The sequence below is a fragment of the Paroedura picta genome, chromosome 11 (genome assembly GCF_049243985.1).
Source record: "Paroedura picta isolate Pp20150507F chromosome 11, Ppicta_v3.0, whole genome shotgun sequence".
Lineage (NCBI taxonomy): Eukaryota > Metazoa > Chordata > Lepidosauria > Squamata > Gekkonidae > Paroedura > Paroedura picta.
Genome location: NC_135379.1, coordinates 46,590,840 through 46,613,252, shown reverse-complemented (window position 1 = coordinate 46,613,252; position 22,413 = coordinate 46,590,840). Strand labels below are relative to the sequence as shown.

At 44.7% G+C, this 22,413-nt stretch overlaps 1 protein-coding gene across 2 annotated transcripts in view; it reads right to left on the bottom strand.

The window, feature by feature from the left end:
- TRANK1 (tetratricopeptide repeat and ankyrin repeat containing 1) overlaps positions 1 to 22,413 on the bottom strand; it is a 50,679-nt gene that overhangs the window by 13,455 nt on the left and 14,811 nt on the right. For both annotated transcript variants that reach the window (XM_077304044.1, XM_077304045.1), the window contains 12 exons: positions 22,141 to 22,279; positions 21,445 to 21,576; positions 17,963 to 18,133; positions 17,182 to 17,331; positions 14,858 to 15,112; positions 12,733 to 12,909; positions 8,846 to 11,761; positions 6,612 to 6,811; positions 4,677 to 4,814; positions 3,134 to 3,277; positions 2,143 to 2,299; positions 262 to 350 (listed from right to left, as the gene is read on the bottom strand). In XM_077304044.1, the coding sequence (XP_077160159.1) occupies positions 262 to 350; positions 2,143 to 2,299; positions 3,134 to 3,277; positions 4,677 to 4,814; positions 6,612 to 6,811; positions 8,846 to 11,761; positions 12,733 to 12,909; positions 14,858 to 15,112; positions 17,182 to 17,331; positions 17,963 to 18,133; positions 21,445 to 21,576; positions 22,141 to 22,279 (4,668 nt within the window). The remainder of the gene's footprint in view (positions 1 to 261; positions 351 to 2,142; positions 2,300 to 3,133; positions 3,278 to 4,676; positions 4,815 to 6,611; positions 6,812 to 8,845; positions 11,762 to 12,732; positions 12,910 to 14,857; positions 15,113 to 17,181; positions 17,332 to 17,962; positions 18,134 to 21,444; positions 21,577 to 22,140; positions 22,280 to 22,413) is intronic.

Below are 22,413 nucleotides of genomic sequence, written 5' to 3'. Positions count from 1 at the left end.
ACTTAGCAATTTCGGTTTCTTCATCATCAACTTTAACTTTGTATAATTCTACAACACATTAAAGTATTTTTAAATATATAAAAATCACACTTTTTGGTAGATATTTGCTTTAAGAATGAACAACTAGGTCAACAGAACTGAAAATATGAATAATGAAATTTGGCAGTAGGGGAAGGAGTTCAGTACAGTAAGGGCCTCCTGAAAAGTTGAATCTGAACACCTTCTTCCTTCCTTCTTTTTAAAGCAAATCTGCGAATTTACCTTCCAACACTGGTGTTTAGCATAATATTCTCCTTGCGCAATCCACTCTTCTGGAGTTGATGCTTTAACAAACATACTATCATCCAAGTCTGGAATCAAAAGAAAGAATTAGAAAACTTCACATGTGACGTGCACAATCAGAAAAGTTAGTCAAGTGAATTTTGTAATATAAAACACAGAGTAATTATACTATCTCAAATATCTGTGAACGAGTACAAGACATAGTCTTCTAAACTAGTAGTTATCTCTCAGGCTGGCTAACCAGGTTGACACAACATAAGCTTCAATTACAGACTGAGAGGTTCAAGTTAATATCAGACGTTTCCTGCATAATACAGTATTGGAAGGGCTTCCATTTGATTCTAAGGGTCCCTCTTTCCTCAAATGTATACATTATTTCACAAACTGACAAAAAAACCCTCTAGTACATTTATAAGCAGGGGTTTGTAACTAAAACCTGAAGTGCGGAATCTTCCAAACCATGTCCTAAAATGATTTCTATGCTACAGAGATTGGATTCCAGGCTCTAAGCAAGACATAAGCAGCCCAGATTTAAATGCACTATTGATTCTCGTACCTATTGCTTCAGTTTGTGATTAAGCAATGCAACCTGTGCCCTGGAGATTCACAGCTAAGATAAAATGCTGTCATCCCTGTCTTCTCTATTCTCTGTTCAGCATTACCTGAGCTGAGCTGAGCTCTCGCACCCACCACCTATAACTACTGTTTGTGCTGAAGCAACCAGAAGAATACGTACATCTGATATCTTTCAGAAAGCCTCCAAACACTCATTGTTGCATGGGTTTACTTAAGATAGGTGATATCAGAGTGTACGTTAGGGCAGGGATAGTCAATCTGTGGTCCTCCAGATGTCCATGAACTACAATTCCCATGAGCCCCTGCCAGCATTTGCTGGCAGGTCATGGGAATTGTAGTCCATGAGCATCTGGAGGATCACAGGTTGACTATCCCTGCATTAGCCGACAGTGACTGGAAAGTGGAGTGACAAAGACAAGGATAAAAAGAGGTGAGGAAGAGGTTGCAGTAGCTGGAACAGGATTTGCTGACAGCCGCTGGGAGTGTGGGCGTCAGAATCCTGGTTATTCTGCCATATGGTTTGTAATTGATTTCTGTGATTGATATCTGAAGCTGCCTGACCTGTGATGTTTTCCAGTTCCTGTCTCTATTCGCACCTCAAGGCTGAATTCTCTAGCTTGTGTTTTATGGCTGTAGCTTCCCGTAACAAAGCTGTGCGATCCCATCCCTCCCCCTCCCTTAGACTCCCTCACCTAGCTGTGTTTTGCTCCCAGATTGTAGGAATGTTTGGTCTGTCTTTGAAACCCGAGTCATCACCTTCCCATGGGAAGGTGCCTGTGTTTTATATATGTGCCTCCTTGCTTGTACCTTTAGTTCTGCCCATGCTTCCTGCTGGATGTCTTTGCTTGAGAATGAAAAAAATTTCCGAAATAGAAGTTTGATTGCTTTCGGGTGAGAACACTGACAGTGGGGGGGGGGGGTGTCCAGAGTGGGATGCTAGGCTTGCCACTACTCCTTTCTCAAAATGTCCCTCTGGTGGTTAGCTGCTGACCAAGAATGGAGAAAGCGTGCCACTTTAGCCCACCCAAAAAACAACAACAGGGATATTCGTAAATGTTGGCACTGAGAAACTCACAGCATGATGCTAAGCAGAGTTACTCCCTTCCAACAGAATTAGAAGTGGGTAACTCTGTTTTGGATTGTACTGTCAGTTACTTGAGCATCTCACTCTCAAGCAAAAATTACCCAAAGCGGCCTTGTTAACTCGTCACCTCGATATCTGCAGGTCAAAAATCAAGTCACAATTCCGGATCTGCCTGTAAAGAAATCTTACACCAAGCGTACCTTTATTTTCATCCGTTTTGACAACCTGAACAAATTCCCGCTTGATGAAATACTGAAATGCTGGTGCACGCCTGTCACAGTTTTCATCAAATATCCACAGATTGACCCGGGCTCTTGTAATAGCTGTATATAATTGCTTTAGCTCTCCGTTAAGCATCTAGGAATACAGCAGTTTGAGAAAGTGTAATACAAAAGCAAGGCTCCTGCAAAAGAAGGAATGCCCTTGGGCCAGGCATATGGACCCCCCTCCCCCATCTTGCCTTCTTTGAAAATTGGCCCAAATCCAAATCAAAGTCCAATTTAAAAATGACCTTATTTTGGTTTAACTTAGCTCTCTCTTTTTTGTATTCCTTTAATCATTATCTCACCTAAAGACAGACGTATCTAAATGACGTGCAGTGTACATATTTAGAATACCCGTTAACCCGTTTAACTCAAGCTGACCAGGAAAGAATCCCACGCTCTACTGCTATAGATTCTGAGAGCTGTGATATGGCAAGAAAAATCTTTGTTATTACACAGCTTTGTTATTACACACCAGTTTAACACCCACACCTATTTTAAGGGGGTGACAGGTGCAAAATAAAGCTTCATCCAGTATCCAAAATGAGACCCCTTGTACTTTGAGATAACTGTAAGCAGGGAGGGATGGTAAGGGGTTAAAAAGGTACTGATATTCAAGTATAAGGTTGTACTGATTGGCCCCATTACCTCCATAGAACTTCAGAAAGCACCTGCCCCAAAGTGCCTGTACAAAGTGCTTCTTCAAAAAGAAAAAGACTATTACTATCTCATCCACTCAATGTTATTGTCTCCAAGGGATTTCCCCCTCCCACTCATCTTAGAAGCTTTTTAGCCTCACTTCACCAAATACTTCCTATTTACTTTTTACGACCTGTATCATTTGACTGAACAGGAGCTGCAGAACAATCCCCCCCAGCTGATCTAGTCACATGAAGGGCAATAGAGAACTTTGATTAAAAATAATCACCTTGTACATTTCTGTATTCAGAACCTGAGTCTTGCCTTGACTATCAGTGTCTGTTTCCAAGGGTGTTTCAATGATTAGCTTGTTTTCTTCAGGGAAATGACACGAAGGAGTGAAATAGGAAACTATTTTCCATTCTTTGTAAGCCTAAAATACCAGGGGGGAAATATAGGTCAACTGTAAAATGCCCTAGATAGATAGATGTAACCCACAGCTCTTATATGCTAAGACAAGCTAACATTAGACAGCACTGTGAAAACCTGAAGCCATATCAACCAGTAGCTTTCAGTCCCTCAGGAGCTTTATTCATCCTACCCTCTACATTATTAGTAGCCATGTAATTTATAGTCCCCCTTTCTCACTGACACTCAAGGTAGATCACACCACGTAAGCCAACAAGGTTGATCCATCCAATAAGCAACATAAAACAATTAGGATACTAAAAATCTGAAACCAAGCACAGATCAGAAACAAAGCTGAAACCATGCATAAATATTAACATGACATATTAAACAGTGAAGAAATTATACAGCAGGATAATAATACAAATAACAACAGATAGTATGGATATACTATATACTAACACAGGGAAGTCAGCCAGGTCTGAAGATACTTAACTCCAGTGACTAGAACGGTGACTGTCAACACAGATCTTCCTACAAACCTGAAAAGGACTACAGGTTTGCAGAAAAATGTGAAATCTTATAACTCAAAACCACAGCACACCACACAAGGAGGGTTTAAAAAAAAACCCAAAACCCAAAAGAAGCACCTGTAGCTTTAAGCAACAAATTCCCTCAGTAGTTGTTGCTTGGCAACCACAATATTCCACAGTGAGTAATGGGAAGGGGGGCAGGGTCCTTTCCAGGGCTGTTTTTGCCTTTGAGGCCAGATCTGGCTAGGGATTTTATTTTATTTATTTATTATTTATGAATTATACTTATAGGCTGCCACTCCCAGCCTGCCGGCACCCTGATGCAGATTTTTCTGTCAACCTGGTCCCTACACGATCCAGACAATGCACGTTCCCAAAGCAGACCAAAGGCACACTTCATCTAAGGTACTTACCAAACAAATTCCCCCAGAGAACTAAGCAAGCAAAAAAACATGACATTCCCTAGCCAGTCTGGCCTGTGGTCAAATTCCCTCTTAATTTAGAATCATAGAATCATAGAGTTGGAAGGGGCCATACAGGCCAACGCAGGATCAGCCCTAAGCATCCTAAAGCATCCAAGAAAAGTGTGTATCCAAACTTTGCTTGAAGACTGCCAGTGATAGATGATTTCCAACATGCCAGTCAGATTGTAAGCCTGAGAGAAACTGCATATCTCAATTCAACAGATAAAAGTAAAAAATCATTAAGATGCACCATTATTACAAAATTGTTTCAATACAAGTAAGGAAAACCAAAAGCAGCTGGTCACAGAGCTATCCATGCAAGGTTCCCTCCGCATTTCTGTCTGACACAACCACTTGCAGACCATGTCCTTATTCAGGAGGGCATGTATAAATTCTACTAAAGTAGTTAGCAAAGCATTTTTCATACCTCTGAATCTGTGAAAAAGTTGTAAAGGAGCACATCATCAAATTCTAAGCCTTTCGCTTCATAAATGGTCAGCACAAGAGCCAAATTAAGTTCCTCAGGAATCCTTTCCTTTGCCATGTCATTTGCTACCAATATAACCTACAAGGAAACAGAGGTTAACTCTTTATCATCAAAGCATGATGCTCATCAAAGCATGATGCCTCCCCGATGAGTAACCGCTTTAGAACTTAGATATTAAATAATATAATTTTAATGTCAACCGTGGAGAAATAACATGCAAGCAAATGCACGAAGCTGAAGTCAGCCATGACCATAGTAACAATGACCAATGAAGTCTTGTACATGGGGCATGGACTTGTGCTTCATCAAGAAGATCCATGTCCTCTGGATTTCCAGGTACACAGGTTGGATTCAAACTAAATTGGCAATTTCCACCAACCACCCATTCCTGCTGCAAACCCTCCCCTTCTTGTCATTCCTCCAGACTGCCTTCTTCCCCCCCCCCCCCAGGAGCAGTATTTTGTGCAGATCAGAAGAAGAGTTAGTTCTTATATGCTGCTTTTCTCTACCTGACGGAGTCTCAAAGCAGCTTAAAATCCTCTTCCCTTTCCTCTCCCGACAACAGTCACCCTGTGTGGGAGGTGAGGCTGAGAGAACCTTGATATTACTGCTCAGTCATAACAGCTTTATCAGTGCTTTGGCGAGCCCGAAGTCACCCAGCTGGTTGCATGTGGGGTAGTGGGGAATCACACCCTGCTCACCAGATTAGAAGTCTGCACTCCTAACCCCTACACCAAGCTGGCTCTCAGTGAACTGCAGGGAGGAGGAAGCAGGAAAGTTCTACTTTGCTACTGGGAAATGTCATCGAGATCCTGCCCACTGTTTACCAACTTCAGTCAGAATGAAAGGCCTAGGGGACCATCATTTTTGCTTCTGAAGCAGTCTTTTAAGTTAGAGTGAACTGGGGCGAGTTCAGTCCACTGGTTGCCACCCTTGGCCCTTGTCATGTTGTTCCCTGGTTGCTTCCATTGGTAAGATGCCTTTTTCTTTAACCAGTAGGAGCCTTACCAACTCCAGAGACAATATAAATGGTTGTTTAATTATTTTTATTTATTTTTTCCTTTGGAAACAAAAGCACTAGGCAAAAAAGCCCCAAATACCCACACACAAACAACAAAACAAAACAACCACATCTGGAATAAAAAGGGGTAACATGAACAGGCAGAGTAACAACTGTCACCTTTGCCTCAGAGAAAGGAAATCAGCCTGTTCTCCCTTGAACCTGGCTCTTGCACCCTTTCTTTCCCTTTTCCTCCTCAGTCCTGGAAGTTTAACTGGTTTTCCCCTCACTCAAGACAGAGCTAACCTTTCCTCACAGACCCTGGCTTCCAACTGCCACCCTCCTTCCTCACAGATTCAAAAAACACCTCCCATGTCTGTGGAACCTATTTAACGGAATAGCAGTCTTTTAAAAGGAACCCCATAAATTGAACATAACTCACAGATTAAAAATGGGGGGCGGGAATTCACCACACAGGCATTGAGGCATTCACTGGAATCCCCAATTTCATAAACAAGGCAACTTTTCAAAAAAGGTCCAAAACAAATACTTGTGGTGGAAAAAGACTGCTCACTGTAGCTTATAGTAGTAGCAATAATAGCTTGGATCCCAGAGAAAAAAATATTGTTCATTTCTCCATCCCATTGCACACCTCCAGCTCTCACATTGTCCTGTCACTGGGGGACATTTCCATCTTCCAGGACCAGCATTTGAGGGATTATTGAGGTCTGCAGCAGGAACGGGAGACACGAGGAAGGCCCATATAATGGATGGAAAGTCCTTCAACATGATCCATCAGAACACTGAACTCTGACACAGAATTTCATTGCACACACGAACTAACCACAGAATATCACACACTCAGTCAAGCATACCTGATGTGCTCCAAATTCTATTGGCTGTGTTTTCCTTTTGTTGCCTCTCAGAAGAATTGCCAAATCGCTAACGCTACAAGATTCCAAAACAGTGGGCTTAGGCCCATCAAAGAGACCCAGGTCCCTAGGAAGACGATCAAAAGATTCAGGGAAATAATACTGAAGCAAATCAACAACTCCTGAGGCCAAGTGAAGAATCCCTGCAAAGACAAGGGGGTGACACTGACCGATTAACTCCGTCTCCGAGGCAGGACATGGCGAAATAAAAATAACATTAATCTTCAGAAGTTAGCAGATGTCTGATTTAAAATGGTTACCATAGCAAACAACCCTTTCTGTTTTGTTGATGCAGATGTGATAAAGACAGAAGGGGCCAATATGGCTAGCCCTTGGTCCATTCTTAAAGGTAAAGGTAAAGGTATCCCCTGTGCAAGCACCGAGTCATGTCTGACCCTTGGGGTGACACCCTCTAGCGTTTTCATGGCAGACTCTATACGGGGTGGTTTGCCAGTGCCTTCCCCAGTCATGACCGTTTACCCCCCAGCAAGCTGGGTACTCATTTTACCGACCTCGGAAGGATGGAAGGCTGAGTCAACCTTGAGCCGGCTGCTGGGATTGAACTCCCAGCCTTATGGGCAAAGCTTTCAGATGGCTGCTTTACCACTCTGCGCCACAAGAGGCTCTGGTCCATTCTTATTTATATGTTTATACTGGTTTTCTCCCCAACAGGGATGCAAAGCAATTTCTGATCTCTAAGGGAAAAGGAAACTCATGTATTTTCCCATGAGCAGAGATACCCAGAAGCAGACACAACCCATCCACCTAAACTGGCACTGCCAGCCAATGCTGCCACAACAGCCGAATAGATGCAGAAGGGAGGCAATGAGAACTCACCCATTCTAAAACCATTTGCCTGGCCTCAACCTACTAATGGGCTGAGTTGCCAGTTGAAATCCAGGCCCTGTTGGAGCTGCTGAAATTCCACAGGGCCTGAACGACAGCACTCTTCCGCCAGGCCTATGGTTGAGGCCATAGCTGTCGGAAATGTATATAGGCCTCCCTCCTTCTTGTTGGTCCCCCCCCCATTTTAGACCATCCCCAGTCCAGTTAGCTTGGTGGAGGGCATTTAAGAAGGTGAGGGAAGGGTACTGGTTTGGGTTGGGTGCTTTGGCGCCCGAAGCAGCCGTTCACTCCCGACACAGCGAGCGCCGCAGGGGGGGGAGGGGAGGCGCAGGCGTCAGTGCGCCCGCACCTCCCCTCCCCACACGCTGCGCAGCGCTGGCTGCGTCAGGAGTGAACGGCCGCTTCGGGTGCCGAAGCACCCAACCCTACTACTAGTTTTAACCGTTTTACAATAATGCTTACAATAAAATTTCAAGGTTGAGTAATATAAAGCATTAATGTTTCCTACCACTGAGACCCAGGACAAAACTGCAGAATTATATTAAGACCAAGGCGCCAGTTGAAGAAAACGTATAATGCTCAACCTCGGTAAAATATATTACTTAAAACAGGGGTAGTCAAACTGCGGCCCTCCAGATGTCCATGGACTACAATTCCCATGAGCCCCTGCCAGCGTTCGCTCATGGGAGGTCATGGGAATTGTAGTCCATGGACATCTGGAGGGCCACAGTTTGACTACCCGACTTAAAAAGTTGAGAATGGCCTCATTAGTCATGACAAACTGGGATGAAACGGGAGCACAAGCACAACTGGTTTGCTGATGTCAGACATGAATACAACTTGTTTGCTGTGCTTGCACGCTCTCCTCTCCTAAGCGCGCAGCCTGATCGAAACCAACTGATTGATCAGGCTGCCATTAGCCAAGACATTCCAATTAGGTGCTTGCATGAATTCATTTTAATGTTGTAATGCGTTCATTACCCACAAACGGGTTTTTTTTTTTAAGCCTTTGCAAATGCTTGCTTTTGGATGCCACAATCAACTGGAACTTGACTGAAAGGCAAATTTCTCAATCAAGTCCTAGATGGAGCGGTAAGGGACGGGGAGGAATGGCGTACATGCAAATAAACTGCGTTCATTCCAAACATTGGCACATCTCAATTTCATCTCAGTTCACTGTTATAGAGGAATGCAGACATCGTGCTCCCAAAAGTTCATTCTTGGTCGTTCAATTTGATTACAGAATTTTTGCCTCGCAGAATACAAATAACCTTTTTTTCCCAGCCTTCGGTTCTGGCACATGCATAACAGCAAATATAAAATTTCAGTACCTGAATGAGATCTGTAGTTCTGATAAAGTTGATATATCCTTTTTGGTTTACGTACAACGTGCTGTCTCTTGACGGTGGAGTTCTTGCTGGCATAATGGAAAAGGGATCTCAAGTCGCTGAAACGAAAAGCAACGCCTTTCATGATGCTCTGGGCTGTATCCCCAGTCAGAAACATTGCATTTGGGTCATCAATGCATTTCATTAGTAACACCAGCTCTGCCTGAGTGAAATCCTGAATTTCATCCCCATAAAGTTCATGGATGCACCACGGTAGGTCATCAAGCCCCATCAGCCTTTGAGACAAGTTGTACAAGAGATCTTCCTCATCAAAATAACCTCTTCGCGATTTTATTTGCTGGTAAACACAGAAAAGTTGATAAATTTCACTTCTATCCTCTTTGAAATTTGGAGACCTCTTCCGGCCAAGTTTTTTGTACTCTTCTTCTGTCAGTATGCCCTGGGGGCTGCTCAACGCTTCAATAGATCCCTTCAAAAAAGATTTTATTTCTTTCCAAACCAATGCTGGGTTATAAGGACATTTGCCTTTTACCATTTTAGGCCAGATTTCATTAGCAAATACACCATATGTCACATAGATTCGAGGATCTTGCTCTTTAGCATTAACTTCTGCAGCCTTTTCATCCTCATCATAATCTGCTTCTACATCAACATCCTCCTCCTCCTCTTGCCAATTTGAGATAAGAAAATCTTCTTTACTGGACCAGCCAGGAATGGTGCGTTTCAGACTTCCATCTTCATTCCTGTGGAAGAAGGGGTCTGGCATTGAAGCATCGAGTAAGAGTAACCATTGGGTTGATGTGAGGAAGAGGGGAAAATGTTCATTTTTAACATCCTGAAGTCTGTAAACATGGGGCTCAAGTGGCCTGAAATGACTAGTTGCCTTGGAAGATTTACTCAGCTCTGTAAAGTTCCTCTGAACTTCTTGGCAAAGAACATGATTTTTGGTAATAAAGACCTGATGCAAATGTTCCAGTTTTTCAGATTCTTTCATAGCTTGTCCATCTTCTCCTCCACAATCATACACTGAAGTTATTTCTGGGTCATTTTCCCCTGAAGAATCTTGGTCATCTTCCTCTGGTTGTTGCTCATCATCCGTACTTTCAGTTGTTTCCAGTCCAGCCGAATCAGAGTTGCAGTCATCTGGGATTTCATTGTGATCGTCCTTCTCAACTGCTGCATTGCCCAACTGCATATCAAATTTTAGCCTGCGCCACATCTGGCGGACCAACAATGGACCTCCTGCACATTCTACTTTCTCCCAGTAGGAGTGAAATTTCTTCCAAAGCCTATATAAGCAACAAGTAGTCTTCCCTGTTCCACTCCGTCCAATTAAGATGATTGGCTCCAATGGCCTGGGATTCAAATCAATGACTGCATACTCCAATTCACCAACTCTGAACGGGTATTCAACGGTAGAAGTCATATCATTTATGATGTTCAGCGCCATATTTGTACTGAAGCTATGAAATTTCATTATATTGTATTCGGTTTCGACTGCGCTAGCTGGGGGAAAATATTCAGGCAGGTCACGATCTTTTGACTTTTCAGCCTTGGTGTCTTCAACATAAATCCGAGGGATGCGCTTTTGTGTATTCAAGTGAGATGAAATGAGAGCTGTGTTCATACCTTTCAGTTTTTTCCGTAGGATGCAAGAAAGCCCACGCTTGTATGCACTACATATGACTTTTATAGCCTGGTCAAGTTTGCAGTGATCTAGTACGATGTCCCATATCCGAATCATTTCGGTGTAAATCCTCCCTGTCTTTTCGGTGGAATGAAAGGAATGCTCGTGCTCGATGATCGTTTCTGCATTCTCACTGCAACGAGGAGAAAAGTCTATTGCAAGCTCCCAGAGCATCCTTGCCCCTTTGTCCAACTTTGCTTCATAGAGTTGAATATCCGTGTTCAGATGCTTCAGCCGTTTCTGCAGACCCTGTGTCCATTCTCCATTTCCTAGTTGTTGGATTACAAGGATTATTTTCTTCTTGATGTAATGAGGGGTGCCCTTGCTCCCCAACTTCTTCAACATTTCAGATGTGCACTCGATTTCCCATGTCATGTTATCAAAGTCTTGAGCCTTTGCTTCAATCTCTGGAATCTGCTGATCATCTTCAGTGGCTTCTTCCTCTTCTTCTTGTGAGTTATTAAGCTCATCGTTGGCCTTCCCCACTGGCTGTCCACTGTCGATGAAAACATTAGAAGCCAACCTCTCCTGCTGAAAGCTGTGATGCTCACCTTTTCCATCTCTGATCGTGATGGTGGGTAGCTTTAGTGCTTCAGAAGTCACCAAACAACTTTTTACCAAGACTTCGACCATTGCCAATTTCTGGATTAAATTTGCAATTTCTTGCCCAAGACATTCTCGTAGTGTCAATGGCTTGCCACCATCTCCACATGACAAACTTTTCGCACCAGCATCTTCTGCCTCTTCCCAATCAGGGCCATCAACATCTTGTTTGGATTCTCTATCCAATGGCAATTTTCCATGTGATATTTTTGATACTGGTGCAGATGATGAATGGTTTGTGATCTTGGGCTGGGATTTGCTGCAGGCTGCAGTCGACTTTGCTACTTGACCTACCTGTGCCACTCCATTGTGCCGGCATTTCTTCTTCTCAGCCATGGCTACATTCCATGCTATAAGCACTGGATCACTCTTTTTCTTCTTGTAGCGTGCATCTCTCCCCAGCATGTTTTTTAAATTAAAATTAATATCAAACTTTGCTAGCAAGCCAAGCATTGTCTTAACCTGCTTTGTCACACCTTTCTGAAAAATAATGTGCATTACTGTATTTCCATTCTTATCTTGGCTGTTGGGATTAAGGTATGGAAATGTAGATGGATTTGAGCCGTACAAATCTAAAAGGTAGCTCAGGAACTTCAGGCCAATGTCATCTGGGGAGAAAAAGAGCATATTGAGATAAGAGGGGAAATGCCCTTTTAAAAACATATCAGTCTTTTATCCCTTACTTTAACCATGTGGTCCTAAACAGAGTTATCTACTTCTATGTCCACTTAAGTCAATGGATCTAGTCTGCTGTAATTCAGTTTAGGACTACACCATCTTTAAACCGCTCCTGCGGAGCGGATTAAATAAAAGGCTAAGAGCTGTCTGGGAGGAGTTAGGGCGGGCCCTGTCCGGGATAAAAACTCGGAGGGCCCTCTGAGTGTCGACACGACGAGGCCACTCTTGCGGCCGGGAGAAGCCCCAAAAATGCTCCGGGTGGGGGTGGGGCCCTCCGCCTTCTCCTGGCCTCTGGAGCGGCCTCACCGCGTCGCTGATGCGGCCAGGCCGCTCTTGCGGCCGGGAGAAGCCACGAAACTGTTCCGGGGTTGGGGTCGGGCCCTCCGCCTTCTCCCGGCCGCTGCAGAAAGAGACAGATGCCCAAGTTAAGCAATATTCCATATTCCAGAACTGTTAATTATAAACAATTCAATTTTTAAAAATTGCAATATTTATGAACCAGGACCTAAAGGGATTGTTAGTCATGTACCAAGAATTTCTGTTTTAATCTGACAGCTTCCAACACATCTTTTATTAATCTGTTCCAGATCTGACAGGAAACAGGTATGGGAAGCATCACAGAATCATAGAGTTGGAAGGGGCCATACAGGCCTCTCTAACCCAACCCCCTGCTCAATGCAGGAACAGCCTAAAAGGAGGGGGGCATTCCTTGGTTACCACCCTTTCTCCATTGGGAAGTGTCAGGCATTTAAAGCAAAGCCTATGTTCACACAATGAGCAATGGCCTACAGGACACTTCATGTTGCCATGAACCACTCCCATGTGACTCTGTTGCAACACCACCTTCTTATCAGCAAGGGAATAATGTTGGGAGATGGGGCTCAGGGAGCCACACACTTACCTTTGTGCTCAAAGCAAATGAACAACGCAGCATGTAAAGGTGTGTCACCTTCCACAATGGACAAAAAACAGGGATCTGCATGAGAACTCAGCAGCAAATACGCCAACTCAAAATCATGGTTTTGCAGACATTTCTGAAGTGGCTTTTCACGGAGAGTTCCAGTCCCCTCCGGTGATGCTTTGAAAACAGATTACAAAACAAAACAATATTAGAGTCATATGCCTTTTTCTGGGGGGGGGGGGGGGAGTCATGAAATATAGGTGGTTAAAGGAGAGCCGGCTTGGTGCTCTTGTGCTAGTCACAGTCCCATTAGAGCTGTTCTCACACAGGAGTTCTGTTGGAACTCTCTCAGCCTCACGTACCTCACAGGGTATCCCATTGTGGGGAAGGGAAGGAGATTGTAAGCCAGTCTGAGACTCCTTCAAGTAGTGAAAAGTGATGCTTGAAACCCAACTCCTCTTCTTCTAAATTCAACGGTTCATGCAAATGGCCAGAAAGCATTTCATCTATGGTTAAGCAAACCCCACCAAGCACAGCAGGTTTTCTTGGGGCTTGGCTCTTCAGCTCGAAGGGAAAATGGTCTCCATGGGCAGCTTTCTTAAGCAAGGTGAAGTTGCAAAGACTAACGGTGATCCCTCTCTTGCAACCAGTCTTAAGAGAGGCAGGGAGAAGAAGAGGAAATACTTCTGGAATGAGACACTGTAAATCATCTCCAAATCCTGAATAAAATAAACCTTGAGTAAGAAGGTGGACAACTCCCTTCCTTCAGCAGTGGGTTTGCAAAAAATAAAATACTGCTTTACGACTGGTCAGTTGGAAGGTCTTCTTATCATTTTCCTCAAGTGTCCACCACGTTTTTTCCCCTATTTGTCCTCAAAGGAATTCAAGGCAGCTTACATGGTTCTCCTTTCTTTCATTTTACCCTTACAATATTTATTTATTTGTTTGTTTATGTGTTTATTTGTTTATTTGTTTATTTATTTTGTTACCTTTGTATACTGCCTTTCCTTGAGGCTCAGGGCGATTTACATGGAACATAAACTGAACGTACACATGGAACGTACACTGAACTCAGTTTTGCCAATAAACTAGAATAAAACAATGGTAACAATAATAAATCAATCCCAGCAGCTGGCTCAAGGTTGACTCAGCCTTCCATCCTTCCGAGGTTGGTAAAATGAGTACCCAGCTTGCTGCTGGGAGGTAAACAGTAATGACTGGGGAAGGCACTGGCAAACCACCCCGTATTGAGTCTGCCATGAAAACGCTAGAGGGCGTCACCCCAAGGGTCAGACATGACCCAGTGCTTGCACAGGGGATACCTTTACCTTTACCAATAATAATAGTAACAGAAGATAACAGTTTAATAGAATACTAATCAAACAGGCCCAAGAAGTAGATTCATATACATGTATTCTAGGGAGGGAAGTTCAGGGACCTAGTAGGTGGTTTTGATTCCGGGTGACTTCAGCCAAATGCCTGGCAGAGGAGCTCCCTTTTGCAGGCCCTGCAGAACTGCTTTAGCTCTGTCACGGCCCTGATCTCTTCTGAAAGCTCGTTCCACCAGGTGGGGGCCAGGACAGAGAAGGCTCTGGCCCTGGTCAAGGGGGCTTCTTTGGGCCATGGATTACTAGCCAGTTGGCAGTGGTAGAGCACAAGACTCTTTGAGGGATCTAGGCAGAAAGGCAGTCCCTCAGGTATAATACTATGAGGCAGGTCTGAATGACCTAATACACTATTCACAACAGAGCAGGATTTGAACCTGGGTCTCCTCAGTCCGCCACTTTAAATTACACCAAACTGGTTCCTGTTCCTTTAAAGTATAAAGGGATACCATTTAAGAGTTCTGAGCCAACACGGCATGCACACTCAAATGAGTGTGGTTCTACTCCCCCTCAAAATTTCTCTCCACTTATTTGACGCTGCCACATTGAACTTTTATCCATGGGACAGTGCTACGGCTTTTTCAAATCACAGCTGAGCACACACAAAGAAGATCCTCTCTTGTATTTTATAAATGTCACCTCATATTTCAAAAGACCATGACTTCTAAGACTTCTGTTTGGGTCAAGAATAGATAAGATTTATATTTTCTACCGACAGTCCAGCATACAAAGGTTTTCACCTCCACGCTCTATCAAGCATCTCACAAGCTGTACGCGCAGCTTATCGCTCCTGTCAACATGATTCAAGACAGCACCGAGGTCGAGATCCGAGAGGTTGCAGTTTTTGACAGGACCACTTCCTGACGTCATCTCCTTCGCGGCCTTTCGGGTCAGCAGCAGCAGAACTTCGTGCCACTTTTTCTTCTCCAGCAACAGCCTTATCAAGCTGCTAGCGCAGGTAGGAGGGATGTCACAGGCCACCTCTTCGGGGATTTCTGTTAACACACACACATGGACCCACAGTCAGGATGGGGCAGCCTAAGGTAACCAAGTGGCAGGGCTGTGCTGTCTCAGAGGCAAGGGAAGTCAATCACATCATTAAGTCCTCTGAGATTCCATCAAGACCCTGGCTTCCTTATCTCTGAGAGCAGCAGCAGCCCTTCCGTGGCTCAGCGTGGATCACAGCTGGCCAATTGGGAACCAGAATCACATGTGTGCTCCCCCCCCCCCCGTTCCCCCAGCACATTCCCCAACTCCTTGTCCTTTGGCTAGTGACCACCACAGCTAATGAGGTTCCTTTTGAAGGTAAGCTTCCAAATCTGCTTAAGATGGTTCAAATGAGGGACTTGGGTTAAAAAAAAGAACAACACTCCTATTAAACAAACTGTGTTCCTAGATTTCCCCCATGAGAGTTCCAAAACCAAATCTGGGTTTTGTGTCTCTCTTACTTCCAGTCTCCCAGATCGACCGTAGCTTGGCTGTTTTTATAATTCTTGCAACGTACTTCACTGAAGCGCTTCTAGATTGACTTTGGTGGCGATACAGCCTCACTATGACAGGCTCTCTACCACCACTTGGCCTGTGAGCCTTCTTCCAGCTTCTCAGGCGATGATCAACATGAAAATGCTATTGCTAGCATGCCAGCTCAGAGTCGTATACTGCTCAAAAATAAGCTCAGTCTTTTTTGCTGAAGGAAAGGGGTATGGGGAAGATGTTTAAACCAATACACTACAAACACAGGCATTATAAAGTCTCCTCAAACACTTAAAGAACAATCAGGACATGTGATGTTTCCTCGGCCAGTTGCTTCATGGTAAGAACAATGTGCTGAAAACATCGTTTGTCCCCCAGCTTCTCAGAGAGTTTCCCGTGATGACAGGGATACAGAATCCTCTTCCTTTACAAATGTATTCTAAACGCTAAATCACAAATCAGTCCAAGGTACGTCAGACTTCCTGGCAGACGCTGAAAGGCTCTTTAAGTGAGACAAGGATGACAAAGCCCGTCTCCTTTTGAGAATCCAGTGCTGCAATACGATGCTTGGGTGCCTCAATTCAGCCGGTCAGCTTTCACTGCACATTAAAAGATCCAAAGTCTGTTGTCCAGATTAGAACCTTTAAAAAGTTGAGGCAAAGGCTTGACTCGCTACGCTGATCCCACTCAAATATTAATGCGAAGAAGCTGCCACCGTATTCAGTGGATCTGGAGTGCTATTAGTCAGGGTTTTACCCTATGAAACCCTAGCTAGTGACTTGCTCAAAAAGGCAGCGGAGAAGTCGATCAGTAACAATAATGCACTTAAAGCACTTCGTAGAAATATTAGTTGCCAGCCTGTAAGATAAGGCTGGGTTTTATTCTGTACTGTGAATGATTGTGGATAAAAAAAGTTGTTCTTTCTTCTGGCCAAATTGCTTTAATGTTGACCTGCGGTGGATTCAGGCTGTAATGCTAAGGATGCTTCCCAAGGAGAAAACACCACTAAATAACATGGGGCCTATTTCTGATTGGACCTACTTGGGATTGCGTTTATCCAGGACTGCTAGTTTTGATAGGGTAGGTTTCTAACCAGCCTTAAGTTTCATATTATGGCTGGAAAGGTGGGATATAATTTCCGTTCCATTTATGTCTTAACGTCGTACTATGAAAGCAAACGAACTTTGTTCCTCCAAATGCTCCAAGGATTGCCTCAGGAATGAAAATACCTTACATACTCAAAAGTACCACATGCATAAGTACTACCAGTAACCATGCATTTATTTTAACCTGTGTGGTGGAAAAGGCCATCAAGTCATGGCTGACTTATGATGACCCCATGGGGGGTTTCAAGCTCTCTGTAAAGTGACTCTAGATGTCCTTGGTCACCTCCCATCCAAATACTGACCAGGACTGACCCCGCTTAGCCTCCCAGCTCTGACAAGATCAGCCGTAGCCTGGCCCATCTAGATCACAGTATTCACCTTCATCATTATAACAACGAATGTTCATTACAGAAAATTATGCTTCAGAAACCAGAAACACATTATTAGCTTCTACGAAAGACTCCAAGGGAGGAAACACACCATACCTCTTATTGTAGACAGCAGATTCAAAAACCTACGGACTTCTTTGTGCTCCAGGAGGTTGGTGGCATGTGTGCTACTTTCTGAATGACAAAAGCTCGCAAACTGTTCAAAAGCGTCCTGCAACAAGGCGGCGGCAGCTCCGGGAGCCTGTTCTGTGATTGGGTGACATTGAAAAGCACAGGGATTAGCCCTTTCCAGTTGGAAGGGGAAACATCTCGGATTTGGAATACAGCAAGTCAACAACTGGCGGCTCAATGTTTCTGGCCTCTCCCAGCTTCATGCAATTCATTCGTTCCCAGACTTACTACCTTTCCGTATGAACCATCTGCCACAGAATCTCCATCACCGGCACACGGTTCAGGGAAGAATTCTGCTGCCATTGCTCGTTCAGGCAGGGCATCTTCTGGCCCTGTTGAGCGTTGCCCCACCCTAACTGACAGCATCTATTGATCTGAGGAATCTTCCATTCCCCCCCTCTCCGATGGCCTGCTAGAGGTGCCCCACCAAGTAAAATCAACACAACTCTATGGCTATAAGAACATCCTGGTTAGCATTAACCATGCTTGATATGCATAAGGATGTAATGCAAGGACAGGTGGTTAAAAGACAGCACAGCTGGGGAAATCCATGCATGCAGGGGACTGGATGAGTCGAGAACGTTCCAGTTACGAGTCCTAGTCCTAACACCACAGCTAAGTGTTATCTCTGCAGTAGGCTGCAACAAACAAAGGACACATTTTCTCTAATTTGTTACTAAGCAGAACAGGCAGTCCCATGAAATACCTGGTGATTTTACCGAAAAGAAGCCATTCCTCTCCATGTACTTATTGATTATTTCTACAGGCCTGAATTTTTTGTTCTTTTTGAAGATATCCATAGCGGTCTTTGCGTGCGCGTCACAGATCCTTGGGTCCACCTTGGCATTCAGAAGCATCACCACATCTTCAATTTGATCTACGTTACAAAACATGCACAAGAATATAGAACTGGTCTTCGTTTGTAACAGGAGAAGCATCGCCTCACATGTTCGAGTTTGGAGTCTGACCTTTTCAGGAAGTAAGATCCTCTAAATAGAACACAACGGGTATACATCATGAGTATACCAAAGCACACAGGCCCCTCATCTGATCCCTGCCTGCTATATAGCAGATGGCAGTAACCACAAGACAAGTGTGGGTTACACAATCTGCGTGGCAGAATTCACTCTGTTGGTATGGGGGCACAGAAAACTGTTGCCAGTTCAGCAGAAGAAACATATCTGCCAGTTCAGCAGAAGAAACATATAAAGCTACAAAGAATTCCGGGAGAACCAATCACCTCTCCCCACTATAACGCTGATGAAGAGCAAGTTGTGCTTCCATGCAGACATAAAAGGTGCACCTGGACTTATGTCTGACCCATTACAAATTCAGCCACGGTAGAGAAGGAAAGCATGGCAACTCCTTAAGGTAAGCAAGCACATCCAAAGAAGAAGAAGAGTGGGTTCTTATATGCCACTTTTCTCTACCCGAAGGAGTGTCAAAGTAGCTTATGATTGTCTTCCTTTTCCTCTCCCCACAACTGACACCCTGTGGGGTGGGTGAGGCTGAGAGAGCCCTGAGATTCCTGCTCGGTTAGAGCAGTGCTATGGCGAGCCCAAGGTCACCCAGCTGGCTGCGTGAGGGGGAGCACAGATCCAAACCCGACTCACCATATTAAAAGTCCGCACTCCTAACCGCTACACCAAGGACAATGACCCAGTCGTCACTAAACACAGAAGTCAGAAAGCTTTCCCAGTAGATGTTGGAAAGCACTGTGGATAAGACTGAACCCTGCCACTCATAGTACAGAGCAGAAATACCCAATGCTCCTTTTTTTGGACACTGATCCAACACGTGAGGGGGGGAGGTGTTTGATGGTGACAGCTTAAAGCAGCAGACTAAATACCCAAACAAAGGCCAGACTCTAACACTCCATCCCATTGTTCCATTTCCTTTTGGCAATAATTATGCTTACAGTTGTCATGGTATTCTAACTTTTCAATCACACACAAAAAAGTTCTATTTACACGAATGATAAGAGCCTCTTGTGGCGCAGGGTGGTAAGGCAGCAGACATGCAGTCTGAAAGCTCTGCCCATGAAGCTGGGAGTTCAATCCCAGCAGCTGGCTCAAGGTTGACTCAGCCTTCCATCCTTCCGAGGTCGGTAAAATGAGTACCCAGCTTGCTGGGGGGGGGGGAGGTAAACGGTAATGACTGGGGAAGGCACTGGCAAACCACCCCGTATTGAGTCTGCCATAAAAACGCTGGAGGGCGTCACCCCAAGGGTCAGACATGACTTGGTGCTTGCACAGGGGATACCTTTACCTTTACCTTTACATGAATGATGTTCACTGGGCAGGTGGTCAGTAGGACAGGTGGCTATAGCCAACCAGCTAGGTTAACAATCCCATTCATATTACAGAAGGAGGAGGTGAATAAATTACATGCCCATCATGAGACTGGAGCAGATACCTGTTTCCCCAGTGCCACCCAGTGGACTAAAGAAAAATCCAAGCTTTAAAAGAAATGTTTACTACGGAGCTGCAGCTCTATGCAACAAAATCTCTAGAAACAGCCTTCTATGAAACCAAGACAACAACCATGAGGAAAGCTTTTCATTTGGGAAGGAGGGATTAAATCCCTGGGTGTCAAATGATGCTATAGCTTTTCACATTTAAGACCCACTGAGTCAAACAAGTCTCCAGGAGAGAAATGAATGCTTCTGATTCGAAATACTGCTATTTCCTTTCCGCGGGACGGGCTCCTATTTATTATTCTCAATTTTTTAATCCTGCCTAAGATATCCTCCTGGGAGCTCAGAGTGGTGTACGTTGTTCTTCGCTCCTGTCTTATCCTCAGGACAGCCCTGTCGAACAGTTGTAAAGGTATAAAATAACAAGTCTAAATTCCTGCCAGGTTAGAAAAAGAAAATAAAAGCGAAGTGGGTATTAATGGGTTTATGAACCTAGATGAGGGGTAGTCAAACTGCGGCCCTTCAGATGTCCATGGACTACAATTACCATGAGCCCCTGCCAGCATTTGCTGGCAGGAGCTCATGGTAATTGTAGTCCATGGACATCTGGAGAGCTGCAATTTGACTACCCCTGATTTAGACAGTGTCTGGCCCAGTCAGTCCAGGACCTAAACTGTGCTTACAGATGACATTCTGGTAGGATTGGATTTTACAACTGGCCACCGAGACCAGCCTCAATTTGTGGGCCAAGTCTAGAAGAGGTAAACATGTGAGTGTCACAGACTCAGCCACAGCTCTGACTGGGGGTCCTCAGGCCAAATATGCTGGAACGGTAGCTTCCCTTGGGACTTAGAACCGCCTTAAACCTCTGAACAAAATTAATCTACACAGGAACCCAAGGAGAAAGGGAGGGAAACCAGACACAATATATCATACTTTGGAAGAACAGGCGAGTTTTTATCACAGTATAGGCCCAGACTGGTGGCCTCTGCTCAGTAAAGACACTGAAGCGCATAAAGGTGTGGCTGATAGTGAATCCTTGGGTTTGTAACTTCCTTCCTCTAGGACAGTGGTCCCCAACCCCCGGTCTGGAGACCGGTAGATGTCCGTGGATCACCGGTAGCAGTCCACCGGCTCACCATTGGTGCTCTCCAGCAGCCGCCATGGCTGGGCCCCCCCTAAGCGTGGCACTGCGCAGCTGCTGCTGGCAGTGTCCCTCAGTGAGCGGCGGGAAGTCAGGCGTGCCGGTGGGAAAGCAAGCGGAGCAGAGGCTGAGGCGGCGGTGGTGACGTCCCTCGGCAAAAGACTACCCCCCCCCAGACCTCAGTAAAATTGTCAAGCATTGACCGGTCCCCAGAGATAAAAAGGTTGGGGACCACTGCTCTAGGACATGCTTTCTCAGCCTTCTAAACATGGAGGAGCCTCTGAAATATTTTTCAGACTTCAAGGAGCCCCAGAAGCGGGCTAGGAGTGTGGCAGGATATGGAGAGAGGCTGGGGAGCCCCTGGTTGGGAATCCCTGCTCTAGGACGACAAGGAATTTTTGCAAATGAACTTCTTCTAAGAATAACACTTCCATGGCTAACGAGGATCTCAGCGCTCTCACAGAAAGCTTTACTTATTTTTACGTTTAAGTGTTCTGGTAACTTGTATCCTGAATGTTGGTACTTATGTTGAGGGGATGGGACAGGCTGAAAGTTGAAATCAATTCCACGTCACGGAAAGAAAAAAAATACTATGGTGGACACAAGAACCCCATTCTGTTGAACTTACTTTTTGAAGAATATCCACTGGTTTGGGACGCTACAATGTGAAGAACCGTAGACCCGTCCTCATTCTGCTGGTTGATAAGAGCCTTCAGTTCAGGTTTATGGTCAAGCAACCATCGGAAAAGGTGGTTTCCTTCTAAATAATTTAAAAGGCAGAAGCATACGCCGTTGGTCTAAGAGCAAGTTTTGTGCTGCGTTGTTAAGAAGATCAAGGAGAGCAGGGTGAGCTGTCTTGCAATAATACATTTGTTCTTAATTTTATTTATTCTCCATGAAACAGCAGCATCTCTGTCGGACAGCAGTGGCCATTCTTTTCTTCAAGGGGATCATAAGTTGGGACTGAAGGATGCAGGAGAGCAACCCAAGCTCACGCTCTTCAGACTGCTTCATTTTTTCTTTACTAGGCCAAGCGACTAGTGTTTTGTTTGCTCTGCTGGGCAGTGGGGTGACGCAGCCAAGGTTGCCGGGCATGACTTAATGCCACGGGGAGACACAGCCATTTCTCAGCGGAGCCGCAAACTACCTGCCCCCTTGCCACTTACGGCACTCATGCCACAAACGCAACAGAGGGCTTGAAGTCCACCTCGTTTGTGATGCATCAAGGTCTCTTTTATAAATAGCCTTCAGCATTAAGTCCCCAAATATTCCGCAGAAACATTGGGCAACCCTGTATTTAGGGAAGGCTGCCTTTTACACTTACTTGCTTTGATGCAAAGTTTGATGACCGCGTGAAGAGGACAAGCGCCGACACTTTCGATGTTTGCTCCAATGGAGATCAGCCACTCCACCAGTTTGGGTATTCTTTCCATTCTCTCATACAGGCCAAAGAGGACATATTTCTGGTTGGAACAGCAGGAAAATATTCAGTAAAGCCAGCGAATGCATGCAAAATGGCAATTATGAATCAGGGTAAAGGGTATTAAAAACAGAAACAGGCGTTTCTTGATAGATCTCCCATTTAACTCCCAAGCTG